The sequence below is a fragment of the Porcisia hertigi genome, chromosome 32, assembly GCF_017918235.1.
Source record: "Porcisia hertigi strain C119 chromosome 32, whole genome shotgun sequence".
Classification (NCBI taxonomy): domain Eukaryota; phylum Euglenozoa; class Kinetoplastea; order Trypanosomatida; family Trypanosomatidae; genus Porcisia; species Porcisia hertigi.
Genome location: NC_090591.1, coordinates 1,208,118 through 1,229,383, shown reverse-complemented (window position 1 = coordinate 1,229,383; position 21,266 = coordinate 1,208,118). Strand labels below are relative to the sequence as shown.

Genomic DNA, 21,266 nt, shown 5'->3' with positions numbered 1-21,266 from the left:
TACCACTGGAAAGGAAGAGGTCGCCGAGCTCCTTACCCTCTTACACGCATCACATGTATACTACATCAGGCTCGCGATCAACGATTGGTGAGAGGGGAGGGAAGAAGGGAGATTGATATTACATTGTCTAGACCAGATACATTTGGACAAAACAACCAAAAAAAGAGAATTGAGGAGGAGGGGGGACACAATTCTGGTCATTTGTTGTGTGTGTGTATGTGTGAGTGTGTGTATGTACATCACGCAACTACGCTTGTGAAACAATGAAAGAAATGCGCACGCGTAGACAACTACAAAAAAAAAGTGGAAAGAAGGGGGAGTAAAAAAAAAAAAAACATGACCGAAGCACTCCAACAACAGAGAACAAAACTCCCGACCGAAAATGTATAGGGCGGTAGAGAAGGCGAAGGAGGGGAGAGAGAAGAAGTGGGGCTGGCCGCTTTCCTTGGGTGCTAGACAACGCAGAAAAATGCGGCGGTGATGGCCACCAAACAGGCATGTAGCGCCACCGCCATCCACTGAACCGCTTTCTTTTGCATGTGGCCCCCCCCGTAGAAGCCACATACAAGCAGAAAACTCGAAAAGAAAGAGGGAAAGGGAAAAAAGCAGAAAAAAATGGTGAGCAAAGAGGGCCAGAGCAGGACTCCAAGAGAGTATGCGTCTCGTGCATGTGTTTGTGACCACAGGGAAAAGGCATGCCAGTACTCTTGCAGTACCGCTCATACAAAATCAAGTAAAAAAGGAGGCCATCTCAGGGGCGACGGAGGAGTTGCTGGACCCTCGCCTCCTCTGCCTCATCCACCTCTGTCACCAGAGCGGTGCTGGTTAGTTCGTGTGGGGAAGAAGAGGCAGATGAAGGGGAATGGGGTCGAGTGGGAGAAAACGTTGCCGCAGCCTCAATACCGCCGCCTGCGACATCCCTTAGCGAGGCTGAAGGCAGCACTCCGCTAGGTGGAACTTCGTGTATGCCTGCTTCACGCACCACATCCACCTCCGTCTCCGCCTCCGCCTCCTGGAGCGACAACAAGTATAGGTCGCGCTGCACAATAAGCATTGCCGCCTTCCGACGCGCCTCATGACCTCGGTATAAGCGCTGAATGGTCAGAGCCGCTGAGTGGAGAAGCTCCTCCACGGCAAGCTCCTCCTGGCGGTAGACACCCTGTGTACCCTCCTGGACTCCCGATTGACGCTGCGCCCGTACGGCCTTGAAGAAGCGCTGAATTCTGCGTGCTGCCGCTGATGTTGCATGGGACTGTGTAACGAACTCGGGAAATGTGATGTACGCACCCTCGTTGCCACCCTCCCCTACCTCCTCCTTTTGTAGCATGCGCGTGGCATCGCATGAGCTCACAGCTTGAGTACGGCTCAGCACGTTGCTGCAGGGAACCGCGTCACACACAGAACCGGTCACCACGTACGCACTCGCGCCCTCGTGGACCTCGGCCTCCTCTGCCGCACACCGAGACAGATGAGCATCTCGAGCCCCCTGGCGCCTCGCGAGCTCCTGCTTTGCTTTCAGAACGTCGACAAAGCCATCGAGCAGCAGCAAAGCGAAAGATCGGCGCTCTTGACGATACAGCCTCAGCACCGCCTCCTGGCTCAACAGCGCTTCGTCAGCGCCACCTTCGTCTCTGCCCTGCAAACACGTATTCAGACACGAGGACGAGGACGACACCGCGCGCGCCTCATCATCCTGCTCATTTTCGACGTCGTGGGTACCAACAGTGTCATCATGGTGCATGTCATTCACGTGAGCGTCCGGGGCAACCTGTTGCGAGTGCACGTCCTTGTCTTGGGTGGTCTTGGCAAATTCCCGTGAACGGCCACCCGCCTCTCCGCGGGCGGGGCCTTCCCGTTGCGGCAGCTCGGGTGGGGCTGAAGACGACGACGTGGACACGGTCTCACTGTCGTGGCAGTAATCGTGAGCATGCTGGGCTCTTGATGGAAGCGCTGTCAGCGAGGTGGGCTCCATGTAACTGAGTCGACCCAGCCTCCCACGCTGCGATTCTTTCCGCCCGAGGTGGCCAAGCTGATCTAGGGCCAAGCGCTCAGCCACAACCTGCTGCTCAGTCAACCTTTGTGAAGTCTGCCACACCGTGTCCCACACAAGCATTGACTCCGCGTGCTCAAAAATGTCACCAGCTGTAATTTCTTCATTTGACTGCTCGGTCCTCAAGCACTGCGGCATCCGTGGAGTCTCTGGGTCAGCGGCGTTATGCTCTACGTTAATAAAGCGATCCTGCTCTGAAGGTCTTGAAGTGTACTGCTGCTGCTCTGTCAAGCACCATTGAACCGACCCCCTATCGACTTCTTCCTGCACTGCACGGGCGTCATTGTATGAGTTCATCGTTTTAGCGCGATCCATCATGGCGTTGCGCGCGAGGACACAACGCATAAAGTTGGCTATTACGCGCGCACTTTTGTCCTCATGCGCTGCCGTGTCCTCTGTAGCACACCGGTCCAGATAAGCGTCACGTGCCCTTTGGCGATTCGCCCGCTGCTTCTTCGCCTCGATGATGCGTGCGAAACACTTTAGGGTTTTCCTCCAAGTCGGTGTCGTAACTGGCAAAGGAGTTGAGTTTCCCTTTTCAAGGACGGGAGATTCAGTGTCATCGCCCTCTGCAATAACTAACTGTGAAGCACACGTTCGCAAGTCTGGATAACGCGTCAGTACTTCCCGGAGTCGATTATCCGTTAGCACCGGGCCCTCGTCATGATCGAAATCCTGCATAACGTCGAGGTACTCGTCCCGCATGCGCTGCAACACCTTGAGGTGCTTGCGGGCACCCCAGCCGATCAAGTGACACTCGATGCATTGTACAGCGGCCGACTCCTGCATGGCCCTCGTCTCACGATACCTGTTTGTCACGAGAGCAGGTGACTCTGAGTGCGACGGTAGACCCTGCGTCGGCGCACCCCATGTAGGCATCTGCAGACGTATGCGTTTGGTCCGATATGCAACAAGCTCCTCCACCCTTTCCGCGGCTGCGATCCGCTGCTGCCTGTATTCAAACGCCGCTCGGTGGCGCTCGTCCCGTCGCTCGCGGCGCTGCTTCTCTGCGACAACCTCTTTTTGCCAGATCGCTCTCTGGCGAGCGAGCATCTCCACCTCCAACGCACCAGTACTCATAGACGTATCGAATAACACTGAAGACGCTTGAGACCCTGAAACCCCACATTCTCCATCGGCGCTAGCAGTCCCCTCCTCAACCGTCACCTGCGCCTCACGCTCCACGCGATCCGGCTGTGCGCGCTCGGCAGCGACCTTCTCCGCCGTCACTCGCCGCATCGGTGCTGCTGTCCCGGCTTTGCCCGTCACCTGCGCCTCACGCTCCACGCGATCCGGCTGTGCGCGCTCGGCAGCGACCTTCTCCGCCGTCACTCGCCGCATCGGTGCTGCTGTCCCGGCTTTGCCCGTCACCTGCGCCTCACGCTCCACGCGATCCGGCTGTGCGCGCTCGGCAGCGACCTTCTCCGCCGTCACTGCCCGCATCGGCACTGGTGTCCCGGCCCCGGATGCAGCTTCCACCTCACGCCCTAGGCGATCCAGCTGTGCGCGCTCGGCAGCGATCTGCTCCGCCGTCACTGGCCGCATCGGCACTGGTGTCCCGGCCCCGGATGCAGCTTCCACCTCACGCCCTAGGCGATCCAGCTGTGCGCGCTCGGCAGCGATCTGCTCCGCCGTCACTGCCCGCATCGGCGCTGGTGTCCCGGCCCCGGAGGCAGCTTCCACCTCACGCCCTAGACGATCCAGCTGTGCGCGCTCGGCAGCGATCTGCTCCGCCGTCACTGGCCGCATCGGCACTGGTGTCCCGGCCCCGGACGCAGCTTCCACCTCACGCCCTAGGCGATCCAGCTGTGCGCGCTCGGCAGCGATCTGCTCCGCCGTCACTGGCCGCATCGGCGCTGGTGTCCCGGCCCCGGACGCAGCTTCCACCTCACGCCCTAGGCGATCCAGCTGTGCGCGCTCGGCAGCGATCTGCTCCGCCGTCACTGGCCGCATCGGCGCTGGTGTCCCGGCCCCGGACGCAGCTTCCACCTCACGCCCTAGGCGATCCAGCTGTGCGCGCTCGGCAGCGATCTGCTCCGCCGTCACTGCCCGCATCGGCACTGGTGTCCCGGCCCCGGACGCAGCTTCCACCTCACGCCCTAGGCGATCCAGCTGTGCGCGCTCGGCAGCGATCTGCTCCGCCGTCACTGGCCGCATCGGCGCTGGTGTCCCGGCCCCGGACGCAGCTTCCACCTCACGCCCTAGGCGATCCAGCTGTGCGCGCTCGGCAGCGATCTGCTCCGCCGTCACTGCCCGCATCGGCACTGGTGTCCCGGCCCCGGACGCAGCTTCCACCTCACGCCCTAGGCGATCCAGCTGTGCGCGCTCGGCAGCGATCTGCTCCGCCGTCACTGGCCGCATCGGCGCTGGTGTCCCGGCCCCGGACGCAGCTTCCACCTCACGCCCTAGGCGATCCAGCTGTGCGCGCTCGGCAGCGATCTGCTCCGCCGTCACTGCCCGCATCGGCACTGGTGTCCCGGCCCCGGATGCAGCTTCCACCTCACGCTCCACGCGATCCGGCTGCGCGCGCTCGGCAACGACCTTCTCCGCCGTCACTCGCCGCATCGGTGCTGCTGTCCCGGCTTTGCCCGTCACCTGCGCCTCACGCTCCACGCGATCCGGCTGTGCGCGCTCGGCAACGACCTTCTCCGCCGTCACTCGCCGCATCGGTGCTGCTGTCCCGGCTTTGCCCGTCACCTGCGCCTCACGCTCCACGCGATCCGGCTGTGCGCGCTCGGCAGCGACCTTCTCCGCCGTCACTGGCCGCATCGGTGCTGCTGTCCCGGCTTTGCCCGTCACCTGCGCCTCACGCTCCACGCGATCCGGCTGTGCGCGCTCGGCAGCGACCTTCTCCGCCGTCACTCGCCGCATCGGTGCTGCTGTCCCGGCTTTGCCCGTCACATGCACCTCACGCTCCACGCGATCCGGCTGTGCGCGCTCGGCAACGACCTTCTCAGCCGTCACTGGCCGCATCGGTGCTGCTGTCCCGGCTTTGCCCGTCACCTGCACCTCACGCTCCACGCGATCCGGCTGTGCGCGCTCGGCAACGACCTTCTCAGCCGTCACTGGCCGCATCGGCGCTGGTGTCCCGGCCCCGGATGCAGCTTCCACCTCACGCTCCACGCGATCCAGCTGTGCGCGCTCGGCAACGAGCTCACTTCCCTTGGTTTGCCTCGTTGCTACGAATGAAACGCTTGACTGACGCCGCAGGTGATGACGTCGCTGCTGCTCTGCACCCTCAAGTATGTTGCGCTCCACTTCTTCGTCTTCAAGAAGGCCGGAGATTTTGTGGCGACCTTCTTCCTCAACGGCGCGTGCAGTCTCACGGTCTTGGTGATTCAGGGTGTGCAAGCGACGCTCGTACCGCTCTGCCTCAGCCTGCAGGAGCGATAGCTTTTTCCCGATATCCCTCCGCGCGGTGTAGCCTCGTCCTGCCCGCTGCACAACTGCTGCGAATATCTGCTGCAGGGCATGACGAACCTTTTTCTCGCGCGCTGCTCTCTTGGCAGCATACACCCGGCGGGCCATATGACAGCGGAAAGCACACTGAATGGTGGTGGCTGCGCGACCCTCACGGCTTCGAGTTTGAATCTCGGCCGCTGCTCGGAAGCGGGCGGTCGTCAGCAGGGGAGCTGCGTGCTGCTTGGCTATAAGCATCCGACCGAAAGATTGCAGACGCACAGCTGCTTGACGACGCCGCTCATACTCTAGCCGTGCAATACGCAACTTGGAGGTTCGCGAATACGTGTCAGAGTACAGACGTCGTGCCTGGTAAGCTCGCCACGCAGACTGGATGCAGATCGCCGCACCCACGCGGCGTCGCGCATCTTCGGCAGCACGGGCCATTTTGCGGTTATGCAGGGCCGCCTTGCAAGCCCTGTGCTGTCGGTGAGTGAGCCACTGACCTTGAATGCGAGTCGCCGCGTACTGCCGTCTTTCGTACTCCAGGGCCTCGGCCTCCTGCTGCACCCTCTCGGCCTCCAAGGCTGCGTAGTAGCGGCGTGCACGCACCGCGCGAATCCAGCGCTGAATGCGAGTGGCGGCGGCTGGGCTCTCGCGTGTGTATTTACAGAGCCGCACATAGTGACGTCGCGCCAACCAACCGCGTGCAATCCGCTGGAGCTGCGTAGCCGCGTGGTGCTGAGCACCGCGTCGGCCTCCGGCTGCCGAGTAGCGGCCCAACTTGCCCGCCGCAAAATGGTGACGGTGGTGACGGCGATTACGACGAAATGCCTGCTGGATGCAACGTGAAGCAATATTGCGCCGCAGCTCGGCGAGCCGCAGGCAATGCGCACGGGAGACCCGGAGTTCTGCCGCTCGACGGCGCGCAAGGTGACCACGGAAGCAGCGCTGAATTGTTGTCGCTTGGATATACTTGTGCTCTAACTCTTCTTCATCTTGGAGTAAGATATCGAGCCGGTTTTGCAAGAATGTCAGTGGGTCTGAGTGAAGGGAGAGTGACGCCGCAGCTGCCGGTAGCGGCGCAGTGGTTATTGAATCCTGCGACAAGCGTGAGTACGAAGTCCTCGGCGCTGCCGAGGACCGCTTTGGAGCAGTGTCGGTCTGCAACGGAGGAAGGTTTCTCGGCGGTTGCCGGGTAGGCGAGCGGTTGGCAGCACGGCTCTCTTTCACGGAGCGCTGTGGCCCGTGTCCTGGCAACGGCGCAGCGGAGAACGGCGATGCGGGCCTCGCCGACGGCACTAGCCGGTCATTGACAGAGTGAGGGGGTCCCCTCTCTCTCTGGTGTGATAGGCCAGCTGTTGAAGACGCCACCGCTGTACCCCTTTGTTCCAACGAGGGTCGCTGGCGGGTGCCGGCGCGTTTCGGCGATTGCCTGGATGACTCTTGCGCCCGCGCTGCAGACGAGTAGCCCCTCGGGGCGACCCCTTGCCCCTGGCTAATGGATGGAGAAGGCAGCTTCATTGCAGCAACAAGGCGGCCGCTACCGGATTCCACAGCATTCTCACCTCCTCGGTTGGTGGGTGACGTTCGCGGTGCCGCTGCAGGAGTGGAGATGCCTCGTTGTGAGGAGCGCTGTGTCTTTTCAGCTCCATACGGTTGCTGTTGTGGTCGCTGGTAGCGTTGCTGCTGGTGCTGTTGCTGTTGCTGGTGCTGCTGCTGTTGCTGTTGCTGTTGCTGGTGCTGTTGCTGTTGCTGCTGCTGCTGACGGGGTTGCTGCTGCTGACGGGGTTGCTGCTGCTGACGGGGCTGCTGCTGCTGCTGGTGCTGCTGCTGCTGACGGGGCTGCTGCTGCTGCTGCTTCTGGTGCTGGTGCTGCTGCTGCTGCTGCTGACGGTGTTGCTGCTGGTGCTGCTGGGGGAGGGGTTGTGACTGGGGTGCACGACTACGACTGGATGAAGCCAAGGAGCCAGGTAGAGGCGGACCAGGGACGAGAGGACGACAAGGAACCGCTGCTGGGCGGTATATCGGCGTTACATCCTGCGGCGGTTTCGTTGTCGCGGAAGGGACGCAGGCACTGGGCAGGTAAGGGTGTGGAAAAAGCTCCACCACGTCCATCAGCGCATCCGCCCTGCCGCTTTTGTGTCCTGGCGGCGGCGTTGTCACCGGGGAGAGATGCGGTGGAGTGGCAGGGTGCCTGTTTTGCGCAGCTCCAATGAGCCCGCGCAGCCGATAAGCAGCTGCGCCACTGCTGGCTGTGAAGTACTGCCCCCTTACCTGTGGTGCGCGCGTGATTTCATAACGCCTCCAGCTGCGCTGAATAGAGCGACTTGTCTCGTTCTCCGAGCCCAGCGTGGAGCAGGCGGTGCGGTACGCCAGCGCGTACTCCTCCAGACACCGTGCGGAATCCACCGGCTCAAGTGCCATGGCCAGGTTGTGATGTGCCACGGCCAACAGCGAGGGATCTTCTGGTGTTTGGTAGAGCAGCTCAATAGAGCGCTCCGCCATGCGTACCGCCTCGTCACTGAGACGGAGCTGGATGAGAATGGCACTGATGTTCATGTAAGCCACAGGTGATTCGACCCCCGTCGTCTCCATGGACGACTTCATATACTGAAGCGCTTCAGAGAAGTGGCCGCGGCGGCGCTCCATACAGCCGAGGTTATTGAGTGTGACTCCGCGCAGATGCCGCCGCCGCCCCTCAACCTCGCACAGCGGGTAGGCCTCCTCCTCTGTCAACTGCATGGCGTAGTCGAGGAGTGGGGAGGCCTCTGTGAATGCGTCCCGCTTAAAATGCGAGACACCAAGCCCGTTGCAGCGCACCACTAGGCGCTCAGCTGCGTCGTAAAGCTCACTGGACCGGGCCTCAAACTCTAGAAGCAGCTCTTCTTTACCGATCGCATCGGGCTTGACATGGAGAGAGAGGCGATAGGAGCCGGGGGTCGAAGAGGAGGACGACCCCGACTCAGCATTTGCCCATCTCTCACGTAACCGACTCACCACATGGCACCGGATCTCCAGCGCGCGCTGCATGAGCAGCACACTGCGCCCGCCTTCGCCATCGCGATCTGCCTGGAGAGCCTGCATCTCCAGCACCTCTGCCTCGTGCGCGGTCTCGCGCCCATCCAGCCCGCCCTCAACCGGGGGCGGATTAGAAAGAGAGTACCGACAGAGTGTGGATGCCATGTCGATCAGCTCAGCTGGAGCGGAAGGAGGGAGGAGGGGAAACAAACACAAGGCACACGGCTGTTGGTGCTCTTGCCTTGAGCTCGGTTGACGCTAATTCCCTTCCGTCTGCACGTCTCCCCCCAGGCAGGGGGGGGAGGGGGGAGAAAGGAAGCGTCAACTGTGGCGAATGTGCACAGCAGCCACAGCAGCACAGGGGCAGAAACAATAGGGGTGATCAACTTTGGGACAGAGCAGGGGCACCCCCAGCGGGTGCCGTGTGTCTACGACGATGGTGATGCAAGAAAAGACGCCAGTGCAACTGCCTTTTTTTTGTTGCGAGGCGAAGAAACTGAAAGGAGAAGGAGAGAGGTAGGGAGCTAGAGTCGCGAAGAGGTTCGCCTATCTGTTCCCACGGATTCGCTTTGCCAATGACGCGGCAGAAACGGGAGGTCAGCCGTGGGAAAAAAGAATTTTTTTAAGAGGAACAAGAAAACAAGTCTACATGTACGCGTCTGAGACGCTGGGAAGGGGCGGGTGTGGGATGGGGTGGGGTGGAGAATACGCGCATGTGATCACACGAAACGAGACCCACAGAGGCGCATTGCGGTATAGATCGAGGCGAGGTGAAAAAAGAAAGAGCCCAACAGAAAAGAGTTTGGAGCAGAGACATCATTTTTTTTTGTCCCACAAGGGGAGTACATTCGCACAGAGTCTACGAGACCTGGGGCGCTTACAGCTGAAGCTCGTGCTAGGTCGACTCGATCTTTTCTGCACCCTAGCCATCTGATGGCAGGCCTAAAAAAAAAAAAAAACAGCGGCATCAGCGCAGAGCGGCGTAGAAGTCTCTTATAAGGTAATCTTGAATTCAGTGGGGCAATATCGTGCCGCTCGTGATGAATCAGCGACTCAGTTACCAGCATGAATCGCACGGACCCATGCGATATACTTGTAAAGGTGACCCCAAGTGGCTCAGAATCTTCCTCTACTTGTGTGTGTGTGTGTGTGTGTGTGTACGTGTAGGACTGCGAAAAACAAAGACATTGAAGCCATAAGCTATACGGTAACAGGTAGCTGATATCCGAACGGGCTTGCCGAAACAGTGCGAAGGGGTGCGCTGTCGCGCACACATACCCACACAATGAGCGCTCATATACTACACAAAGATAAGTGTAGGGTTCCAACGGGTGAACAAAGCAAAGAAACACACGCGCACCTGCTGAAGAGCTGCTGAACGCCTATTAGCCACACACACACACACACACACACACACACACACAAGCACACACACACACATATATATATAAAAAAAGAGGTACGGAAAATACGAATGAGTTGAAAATAAAAAAAAAGCGCACATGACGGCTTACACACGTTCGCACATCCGCCCCGCACTCTCCAGTTTCGGCTCGCTGCGTGAAAGGGATGAAGGGGGGAAGCCCGTCGTCTATCGGATGCTCCATGGCGACGGCGCCTCCTCTCACGCTGGGAATTGCGACCGTGCAGCCTCATCTTGAAGCTTTCGGGTGACATCCCTGTGAGTGAAAGAGCGCTGCCCGTTCTGGAACTCCGTCACTGTTGCGTACGGCGCGTCTTCGCCCGTGACCTCAGACGACAACACAATCGGCTTCAAGACCCATTTTTGGGTCAGCAGTCCCTCGGCACCGACTGGGCCACGAGCATGGATGCGAGCGGTGCTGATGCCTACCTCAGCCCCGAGGCCGAACCTGTACCCGTCCGCGAAACGAGTAGAGCAGTTGTGGAACACACAGGCACTCTCTATTCGCCGTTGAAACTCAGCGGCAGCGGCCTTGTCAGTGGTGAGAATAGTGTCTGTGTGGTGTGAGCCATGTCGGTTCACGTGCGTGATAGCCGCCGCTAGGTCGTCAACCACCTCCACTGCCATGCGCGCATCACCGTACTCCATGTGAAAGGAGGCGGCGGGCTGACTCACCAGCCCTGCAGCAATCGCCTTCGGGCCGCCGTAGAAGGACACGCCTGCCTGCTTCATGCCCTCAACGAGGAACTGCGCCGCTGTGGTGCCGTGTGCGGGGCGCTGGAGAAGCCTGTGGTGAAGCAACAGCGTCTCTGCCGTGTTGCACGCCGCCGGGTAGTTCAGCTTTGAATCGATTGCCACGGCCAGCGCCGCGTCCACGTCGGCGTCCTCATGCACGTACACGTGGCAAATGCCATCAGCGTGGCCCAGCACCGGAATGCGGGTGGAGCGCTGGATGTCCTGCACCATCGCGTTGCTTCCACGGGGCACGACCAGATCGATGTACTCATCCATCTGGAGAAGGCTGTATACGTCAGCGCGATTCGTGACCAGCCCAATCACTCCACGTGGAACACGCCCCTGTGTACTAGACTCCACAGCGGACACAATGACGTCATGCAGCACTGCGTTCGAGCGCTCCGCCTCGCGTCCACCTTTGAGAAGAAGTCCGTTTCCGGTGCAGAGGGCAAGAGCGGCTATCTGCGGGAGACTGTCAGGACGGGACTCGAAAACTATCAGTACCACGCCTATCGAGGCCGTCTGCTTAATCAGCAGTAAGTTATTGTCCAGCTCACGAGCGGCCAAAATCTGCCCAATAGGATCCGCCATGTCCGCCAAGGTCGAGATGCCCTCCACCAGCGTGGCTAGCTTGCTCGGCGTCAGCTCCAACCGCTTCAGCAGAGGAGCTGCTACAGCGTTTTCCTTCGCGGCCGTCATGTCTTCGTGGTTCGCTGACAAAATTCGGGCCTCGTTGGCCTGAAGTGCCTTCGCAACGGTGCGCAGTATTTTTTGTCGCTCCTCGTAAGTGAGGTTGTTCAGGGCAGAGGAGCCGGCACGTGCCTCCTTTGCGTAGCGCTGCATCAACGATGCATCACTCGTGATATCAGGATCTTCGGACGCCATGATGATGTCGATGAAATGCAGGTGTCACTCTATTGGAAACACAGAGAAGGTAGGAATGAGTATCCCCCTCCCCCCTCCGGCAGCAAAAATGCCTTCCGTTGGCTGTGACGATGTGGTCACTTTGAAGCAGCAGAAAAAAATAGTTGTGCGAAAGCAGACGGAGGAAAGCACAAAATTCGGAGGAGGAAGGCGAGGGAAACCGCTGTTGATATTCAGCGATGATGGGAGATGTCTTCTATTTTAGACCGATCGTGCGTATCGCGCACGACGCAGTGGTTCACTAGGAGGGAGAGAGGCGAGGCACAAATGGGGCAGGGGGTGTGAGATGATGGCGCATACACATACACACACACGCGCGCGCGCATACAAAAAAGGCATAGGAAAAAAAAACGAAAGAGGGGTATCATAGAGCACCGGCGGCAACCTCTGACGGTTTCGTGCGAAGAGACACGAACATCGACATCGGTCGGGAAACAAAGAAATTGAGACATACAGCTGTGATAAGCTAGGATGTAGCTCACGTGTCAGGTCTTCCCTTCTTCAGCTGTTCCAGTGGCCGTGCATGGCCGCATCAAGAGCGCACCAATGCGCAATTTTGTATACCGCTCAGAAAAGAGTCCTCAGCGCAGGGAGTAAACATTTCCGATAGAGACCCAGAGTCGCTCATAATATATATAGATATAGATATTCTGTTTGCGCTCACGTCCACCCCCTAATGGTGCACAAAACCTTGCCGTGGTGTATTCGGGGTCCTATTATACACACTCTCCAAGAAGGCTGAGAAACTGTAGCATCCCCCTCCCCCCTCCAGGGTACGGAGTTTGCAGACTCATGTTTCGGGCTGACAGGCCGGGAACTGGTGCTGGTGCCGGAGACAGCAGATGTTGTGATCACTGTTTGTGTCCGCCCGCCGCCGCCGCCCTCCCCCCTGTGGGGATTATGTCGACGGTTCAGCGAATGGACACGCATTCACCCACTGCTTTTGATGAGCGGGAGGGCATGCTGAGCACAGTGCTGGACCTCACGGGCGATGAAATGGACTGGGATGGTCAATGAGGCAAACTCTGCGCTGGAGCGATCCGACATTTCGAAGATTTCCGCGATACAAATCCGTATTCGGCTAGAGGCGAATTTCATGCACACAGCGACATGCACGCCAAAAGGTTTGTTGCTCAGTTGGTCCTTCGAGGTGTCCAGCATTCCTGAATAGCGAGGGAAGTGAGAGCGCGGCGGTGGCATCTCCGCATTGGAAAGAGGGGCATGCGCACACGTGTAGCCTCTCTTGCTCTGCTCAAGAACGAAGTGGGAGAGCAGTGACGATTTGACTTTGCGCTTGATGCCTGCCACCAAAAGGAATACAACCAACGCCAGACTGCATTTCTACAAAGGGCCCTGGTGAGACGGACTGTTGCTTGACGAGGTGGCCGGGGCCATCCTACCGAGGTCCTTACCTCATTGGAACGGGTGGCCTACTCGTACCGCTCGGTCTGGGAACATGGATAAGCGACCCAACTGGGGCTGGGGTCATTCTACATTGGTTGGCTCCATAGCAACTGCGTGATGCATGCAACCAATAAGAATACTTGGGCGTCACGGTGTGTAAAGGGCCATAGCGATGCTACCGGACAGTCACACCTGTGCACGTCATCTGCATCTATGGTGAAGGTGCCGCGTCACCAAGGCGCCAAGTTGTCACGGCGCCACCACGCTCACAATCCACGTAGAGAAGACATACAACTGGTACCGTGCGTGATGGCAGGGGCCCAAAGTTGTCCTTTTCAGTGACCGAACTGGAGCTCGCGCCACGACCTGATGGCCAACTCGGATTGTCAACACCGCGCCCACCACAGCAACAGAGCAGCCCATATCAAGGGGGGGTACGGAGTGTCGCGCCGGCGCTGACAACCACGGCAACGCGAAGTAGTGCCAAAGAGGGAGATGAAGCATCCCTGTGATCGCACCACTACGAAGCCACGACATACCTCCAGAGCATCCCCATGACTAGACGCTGGTAACCTCGACCATCGGGAAAGCAGTCTTATCTGAGGAAAGCCGCGCGTCGACCGTCCTGAGCACCAAAAAAAAAACAGGTGAAACTGGAAATCGTCTGTGTCGGGAATGCCTCCCTGGGTATCGCCGCCCTCCCCCCCCCCTCAGCGTGGGACACCAAAAGACCTCAAAAGAGGCGAGCTTCGTATAGGAATGCGGCATTGAAAGAACATTGTCCCCAGCTACCCTGAATCATAGCCGCGGATCCAGGCTAAGCACACTCCTGCCTACTACGGGCACCGGCCGTGAAACGCGGTGACAACTGCCGCGTTGTGGCAGAGCGAGTTCACACATCAGTGGTTATGGAGAAGTGCACGTCCAAGCGTGATCCAGTCCACCTATTCCCACCCACCCCCTCCCAAAGGCAGCAAGGTCGTCTTCCAAGCAGCCACAATGTGCCGAAGAAGGCGAGCACTGTGCGCACACGCTGTCAGCCATAGCTGGTGTAGTGTATCACACCCATACATAGAGGTCAGAAGAAAAGTGGTGTAGATGATAGAGACAGAACGAGATGCACATCAAGCAACCCAACAGCGTACCTGTGTGCGAAGTATGGGGAACTCCCCCCCCCCATCGGGCGAGCTGGTGACGCGCGGATGGCGGAAGAATACCGAAAGCGTGCCGAAGTGCGCTGTCGAGTCCCCCCCCCCCACAACTCCCCATGGGGGAGAAATGCACACCACCAAACAGTATCCAGACAGTTGAGGACACCGCAAAAGAATCGTGGCATGTGAGCAAAATACAACGTCTCCCCCCAGAGGACCCTCGCCCAGAGAGGCTTGCCAAATCCCTGCCGGAGTCCAATCCAACATGCACCCAAATAACCACTCCGCGGCACCCGGGATGACAAACCCGAGCCCCTCTGCGCTGGAGCATCGCTCCGAGCGCGGGGACCCCACTTGGATGAAGGCATGCGGTCCCTTCAAGTGCGCCTGCCACTGATCGCACAGGAAGTATCCGATGAGGTAGAGACCGACGCAATGAGCCTGCCCGAGCGCATGGCCCGCTTTGCGCGGCAAGCGGTGCGTTCCAGACGAGCGGAATGTCAACCACCGCCCAATAAAGGTAGGTGAGGTGTGGCTGTAGTAGCCGCCCACGTTTACAGACTTGTTTATGAGCGACACATGGATGGAAAAGAACACAAAACCTGTGCTTAGTGACGCCCTTCACAGACATCATGAAAAAAAATGGACGCCTTTAGGGGACACGGAAAAAAAAAAATTACGGAAGTCCACGTGGGCCGAGACGTGGGGGTTTCGGCACAACAGACTAGCGCACCTCATGCGCACTGACGGTGGATCATACGAGCGAGTGTGAAAGGAAACGGTGAAGGAGGGTCTTGAGGGGCCGTGCAGTGCAACTCAGGGGTATCCCTCGATATCGAACAACAACGAAAAGCACATGGTTTCCACGGGAGCAATCGCCCAGAGATGCACCCGTGACCCCGCACAACAACCCCCTCCCCCCCCCCTCTCTGCCTCACGTGCACCAGTGAAAAGAAAATGTTACCGAGGAGTTCGTGAGAAGGGGGATGGGGAAGACTGGCAACGCCACACAAAACACGAAAAGACAAGAAAAGAAGTTAAGAAAAAGATCCACCAGCGCTGCGTGGTCGAAAATACACACACACACACACAGATTCTGTATGTGGGAAGACACACCATGACGAGCGCGTATGCTGTATTGAGACGCCTACTTCTTCGCGGTCTTGGCCTTGCGCTCCACGGCACGGGCGGCGCGCTCCTTGCGCAGGCGCTCCTCGCGGCGGATGCGGTCCTTCTTGAGCGGGCCGAACCACTGGCTCTTCTCCTTCTTCGTCTGGAAGCGGCCGTGACCGATCTTCGAGCTCGTGTCGATGAACTTCAGCACAATCTTCTCCTTGAGCAGGCGCGACGTCTGCGGCGCCATCGGGCGGCGCAGCGTCATCACACGGCGGCGCGGGCCAGACACGGAGCCCTTCAGCATCACGTAGTCGTTGCGCACCGTGCCGTAGCCAACGAAGCCACCCATGGGCGTGATCGTCTTGGCCGTCAGATCGTATGTCGTCGTCGCCTGGTTCGGCTCCACAGAGACCGTGCGGCCCACCTGGTAGATCTTCTTGTTCAGCTGCGTGCGGTGGTGGTAACCGTGCTGACCGGCGCGAGCAACAGTGTACATGACACGGGCAGGGTGCCACGCGCCGATGCACGCAACCTTGCGCAGACCACGGTGCGTCTTGCGCGGCAGGCAGGCAACGCCCCAGCGCTTCACCACGCCCTCCGTTCCGTGACCCTTCGTCACAGAGCACACATCACACGCCTCCGACTGCTGGAACACAGAGTCCACGCGCACCTCCTTCTCCAGCAAGGACTTGGCCAGCGCGATCTTCGCCGCGACGTTGCCGCCGTTGATCTGGATCTCCTGCACGTGCGCCTTCTTCACGCCCACGCGGTGGTTGCGCAGCTTGCGCAGCTGCGTGTGCGCAATCACGCGGATGACGGACGCCTTCTTCGCGAACGCGTTCAGCGTGCGCGCCTCAGCGAGCTTGCCCTCCTTCGTGTTCGCGAACTGCTTCTGGCGAGAGAAGGCCAGCTGCGCCGACTGCTTCCAGTTCTTGTAGTAGCGGCGGCGGAACTCCACACTCGTGTGATGCGCCCACACAGTGCCGATCGTCTTCAGGCCAACCGGCGTCTGGCGGTACCCCACAATGCCGACAATCACCATCGGTGGCGCCTCGAGGATCGTCACCGGCTCCACCACCTCCTTCTTGTTCACCTTCGATCCAGGGCGGTCGACATCGCGCACAATGTGCGTCATACCGGCCTTGAACACCATAAAGCTCGTCAGGTGGGGCTTCTGGGTTGCGTCGTCCTTGGGGAACGCGCGCGCGCGGCCGCGGATCTGGCGCGAGCGCTTGCGCGGCAGGAAGCCAAGATGGCCGTGGCGGGGGTGCTCGAACTTGCAGTGAGACATGGCGGCTGTGTGGAGTGTGCGAAAATAGCTGTTTTGTTTGCTTTGTTGTTTTCCCTGTTTCGCCACAGTCGAAAGAGTAAGGAGGAGAAAGAGTTGCAAGGTCATGAGCGAGTGCGCACATTCATCTCAGTCGATCCGACTTCTGGATGGAGAGGAGAGGGGGGGGGAGGGCAGTACCCCCGTCGTACCGAGGCCGTATCCGTGAGCATGGCGAACGTGACAAAAAAAGACATACGCGTATATAAAGTCATCCTGTTGACCAGAGCGCCGCCACCCCCCCCCCTCACGCTGTCTTTGCAGTTCACCGCCTCACCTCCCACGCCCTCCCTGTATCGCCAGTGATACTCCTTTTAATTATTTTCCATTTGGAATGCGAGGGTGCGCAGTTCAGGAGTGTTTTTTCAGGGCAGCTCTCCGCCAGACTTTATGCAACGGGCTGTGCATTATGCGGGGGAGGGGTGTGTGATTGACACAACTTTGTTTCTGTTCTGCATTGACGGCATCGGTATAAGTAGGATGGCAGCCAGGGAAAGGAGACAGAGCAGGAAAAAAAGAAGGTTCTTCAACGATGAGAAAACGAGCCGCATCTCTTCACAGCATTAATATAAATGTATATATGGGGGCTGCAACATGCAGCGTGCCGCCCGGAGTTACGCCTGAATTCGCATTGTCGGTGAAGCGGCTTTCCTTTTCGCAACGTTCACGCACTCCACCCGCCCACTCATTTGTCCAACCTTGCGTCAGTGCAGATGTGCTTACAACTGCACCGATCACTGCCATTGGTGTGATGTATCGTTGGCGAAGTCGTGTTAGCTCACATATGCCACACTCGTCCGAACCCCACACGCTGGGGCACTCGCGGAGAAAAAAAGGGGGTCAGTAATCGGTGCTGCAAAAATCCACGTAGTCGCTTGGAGAACAACCACCGAGGCCCTCTGAGAAACTGTCAAAACCCCATACGAGGGAATCACCGCCTGTGCCCAGACCCCGGGAACCCCTGTCGTTATGAGAGGCGCTCAAGATGGGCCATTGTGCGACTTCGATTCAATTGAACACACCGTCTCCTGGCGTTTTCTTCTCAAGAATCCCGCGAACACGGAAGAGTTTACAGCGTAGTTGGGAGAGACGCCTGCAAAAAAATATAATTGAACCGGGGACCTCTCTTCAGTTGTGTCTCCGCCGAGGGCAACATTGAAGCGGTCTGCTGCCTGAAGCGTTGGCTCCGTAGTCTGCTGCACAGCTCGATGCGTCCCTGAAAAATACATGAGAGCCACTCATGCATTCACTTCCACATTCTTAGCAAGTGACCCGGCATTTGGGGGGGGGGGGGGTTATCAGCTGACTGTCGATAGGTGTGAGGAGACTGGAGCCGGCGTGCCCTAGAGAGGATGCACAAAACCGATCCCAGTCACTTAAAGGAATTGCGCACCGAGAAAATCGACCGTCAACGCTCACTGAACCCACCGTATGCCTGCGCAGGTGCATCTCGGCAAAGGTGAACAGGACTCCCCTCTCCACCCTCCTTTTGTTAGGCAAGCTGGCGCTTGTTGGAGAGAACGCGTGCCAGTACCATCGAAGAGTTGATCACCTCTGTCTTGTGTAGCGTCCGCACGCTCGTCGGCAGTGTCACAGCGCGCTGCTGCGCTGACGCTGGCGTGGACGCCCTATTAGACGATGCAGTGGACAGAGACACTAGAAGCTGTTTCGCAGGTGTGAGGTCGATCATCTCAAAGCGCACAAGTTTTCCCTCGAGCAGTTTCAGATGCACCAGTGCGTTGAACACGCGTTCAACAGAACTGCCCAGTTTGAAGGTGAGGCAGTGGGCGAGGGAGGTGATGGGCTGAAAACCGTGGACAGGGTACAAACACGTCACCCTGCAGGCCTCCATCGCGGCGGCCAGAACATCTTGCACGCCGGTGGTGGTGAGCACCAGGGACGAGAACTGACGCCCTTGTGAGGCAGTAGTGGTGCCAAAGAAAGAGATGACATCGTGCAGCTCCTGCCGCACGCTTTCATCCAGCCTAGAAACCTCGTCATCCCCAACTTTGGCTGTCAGCGATGTCGCACCAGGCGTGTAGTCCACGTAGCCTTTGCGCTTCAGTTGAAGTGCCAGCCACTCCACCCTCGCCGTCATTGGGACAAAAACCTCGTGTGGGTGAGCCTGGTGCAGCGCCGCTGCCATGTCAGCAGCAGTGGGGAGATCCGCTTTGTTCAGCGCCACAATCATTGGAAATCGAAGGCGAATGTACAGTGCCACGAACACGTGGAGCTCTTTCGGACCCCACGTGCGTAGCATTGCTGTCAGCGCAGCTTGATTGGCGATGCCGACGCGCCGCAGTACACAGTCCACGAAAGTCGGTGTGCTCCGGTAGCCGCTGAACATGGTGCGCAACTTTGTGGGTTGCCGTACGATGCTCGTCCACTTGGCTCGAAGGTTGTCGTAGATCCAGCTGTGCACCTCAGCGCGCACCCAAGTAATATCCTCCATTGCAGAACCTTGGCCGGGAGCGCACGCCGTCCCATCCGCTTCTGTTGCCGCAGCGCCGTCCACCACATGTACCAACACGTCCGCATCGCACAGGTCATTCAGGAACTGGTTCCCCTTTCCCCTGCCTTGGTAGGCACCCTGCACAAGTCCGGCCACATCCTTCACCTTCACTGGATGTCGGCGAAAGAAGTCGCTGCCCAGTGCACGTATGTGACCATACGCTGCATCGCACAGATCCCCGGAAAGATCGGAGGAAAGAAGCGCGCTGGACGACGCACCAGTGCCGTCTCTCGCAATCACGCCAATGGCACCACCACCACCAGTACACGACACTGCTGGTGCGCGCAGCATCGCGCAAGGGCAGCACAGAGGCGCCAAACAAGCGCCAATATTCGGTTCGATGGTGGTGAAAGGGAAAGCCGCAACACGCGCCACGTCGCCGTCGTCGTCCGGGTTCCTCACGGCGTTGAAGAAGGTGCTCTTGCCAGCGCTAGGTTTACCGATCAGCCCTATTGTCAGCGTGCAGGACCCGCCGCCACCGCCGCCGGCGGCTGCAGAGGCCTCAGACTCGATTGCCTCGGGAACAGTCTTAAGGTCGTCCTCCTCACCGCCGTCTGTAGATGACTGGGGATCAACGCGGCTGCCCCTCGCTTCAGCTGAGAGAAGTTCGGCGGCCCTCGTCTCCGCTTCGAGGATGTACGTTTCCCGAAGCGACTCGTCCTCAGCCGCCCAAGAACCCCCTAGCTCAGACGCAGCACCCTCTCCGTCGGCCCCGCCGTTATGAGCACTCTGAGCACCGCCGCCGCCACGCGCCCCCTCCGTGAACACTTCAACAAGAACGTTCATCTCCTCCTGCGCCAGCCCGGCGGCGTATAGGTAAGCAGGCAGCAGCATAGCCGTCCCGACACCAAGCTCGTCGGCGAGGTAGGCAGAGGTGCGCATCACCATATTTGCGGCCCAGCGCTGGTACTTGACCGAGTGCCACGACGGACCGTCGGACACCTCAACTATCGGCAGCGTTGACGGGTAGCTCCAGGGCACGCAGAAGCAAAGCTTGATGCGCTCGAGCGTGTGCACCGCAGATGCACCAATCGACGCGGTCGCCGATAAAGAAGATCCAGCCAGCAAAGACTCCACATCCGCAAAGAGCGGGATGCGCACGAGTGTTTCACTACCCCGGGTCACAACACATTCCTCCTCGTACATGGAGCGAACCATCTCCAGCTCCTCCTCACGGGCCTCGAGCATCTTTGCTACTTTGACTGAGCTCATCGCTGCAGCCTGGCATACATCCCGCACTGCTGCGCGCACCTCTTGCAGCGCCGGTATGCTGTGGGCATGCTCGTGGAAGAGAACCCGAGAAGCGCTGCTGCACACCTGCGCAAAGGCGGCGCTCTCCTCCGGCGCCACAATGCTGTCTTTCTTACCAATGATATGAAGAAAAGGCAATGCACCAAATATGGAGACTCCGGTGCCAGAGCCCGCAGCGCTGCCAGTGCATCGATTTAGTGTGTTGTGTGTGCTGTGCTGGAACACCCGTCTCGGGTCGGGCGCACCGGCCACGATGACACCGCGCAGCTGCTCGGTCACGGCTGTGTCTTCCGCGTGCAGCAGTAGATATCGGTATATCATCAATGCCCCCTGCGAGAACCCAAGCATGACGGTGAAAGCGAGGTCAGTACCTGCGCCGGCGGGTTGCATCGCCGTCGCTACCACCGCATCTCCGGCGCTGTAGTCCTCCCTGCCGTCTGTGCTGCACCACGATCGTGTGAGAACGTCGTCTTGAGCTGTGATGAGAGGCAAGACATGCGGTGCCTCCAAAAACACAAGCTCTGCAATGTGCACGAGGTCGGTCTGGAGGCGACTAAGCTGATTCTGGAAAATATCTCGCGTCTGCTGAGCGCCATGCAGGCATAGCACTCGCACAGACATCACACGGGAAAAGGGGGGGGGCAAGGGCAGAGAGAAGAGGAGGAGGGGGGGAGGAGAGCTAATCCACACTCCCACAGACCCACTTAGGTTAGAAGGTAGGCGAGACTATTTTTCAAATAGGCGCGCGCACGCAAGGACAAGGACAAGCGGTGGAAAGACACACACACACACACGGGCGACGAGGGGAGATGGTGGAGGAACTGTCGCTCCCACTGGAAAGGGCGTTGCATGCGCAGCACAAAGAAGAAAAAGGAGGAGTAGAAAAGAAGAGCAGAAAGCACAAGTTGAAGGAAACGAAAAAAAAAAGTGCATTGGCTGTGTCACGACGCCCA

General features: G+C 59.0%; 4 protein-coding genes across 4 annotated transcripts; all 4 read right to left on the bottom strand.

Annotated features, from left to right (window-relative positions):
* Positions 1 to 751: 751 nt before the first annotated feature.
* Positions 752 to 8,635, bottom strand: JKF63_02685 (uncharacterized protein; the record flags this gene model as incomplete). Its single annotated transcript, XM_067898709.1, has 1 exon — positions 752 to 8,635. One exon carries the CDS (start codon positions 8,633 to 8,635, stop codon positions 752 to 754), a length of 7,884 nt encoding a protein of 2,627 aa, XP_067754866.1.
* Positions 8,636 to 10,094: 1,459 nt separating this feature from the next.
* JKF63_02684 (uncharacterized protein) lies at positions 10,095 to 11,513 on the bottom strand (the record flags this gene model as incomplete). Its single annotated transcript, XM_067898708.1, has 1 exon — positions 10,095 to 11,513. One exon carries the CDS (start codon positions 11,511 to 11,513, stop codon positions 10,095 to 10,097), a length of 1,419 nt encoding a protein of 472 aa, XP_067754865.1.
* Positions 11,514 to 15,254: 3,741 nt separating this feature from the next.
* Positions 15,255 to 16,514, bottom strand: JKF63_02683 (uncharacterized protein; the record flags this gene model as incomplete). Its single annotated transcript, XM_067898707.1, has 1 exon — positions 15,255 to 16,514. One exon carries the CDS (start codon positions 16,512 to 16,514, stop codon positions 15,255 to 15,257), a length of 1,260 nt encoding a protein of 419 aa, XP_067754864.1.
* Positions 16,515 to 18,042: 1,528 nt separating this feature from the next.
* Positions 18,043 to 20,934, bottom strand: JKF63_02682 (uncharacterized protein; the record flags this gene model as incomplete). The annotated part of the gene is made up of 1 exon (XM_067898706.1): positions 18,043 to 20,934. The coding sequence occupies one exon, from the start codon at positions 20,932 to 20,934 to the stop codon at positions 18,043 to 18,045; it is 2,892 nt and encodes a 963-aa protein (XP_067754863.1).
* Positions 20,935 to 21,266: the final 332 nt, after the last annotated feature.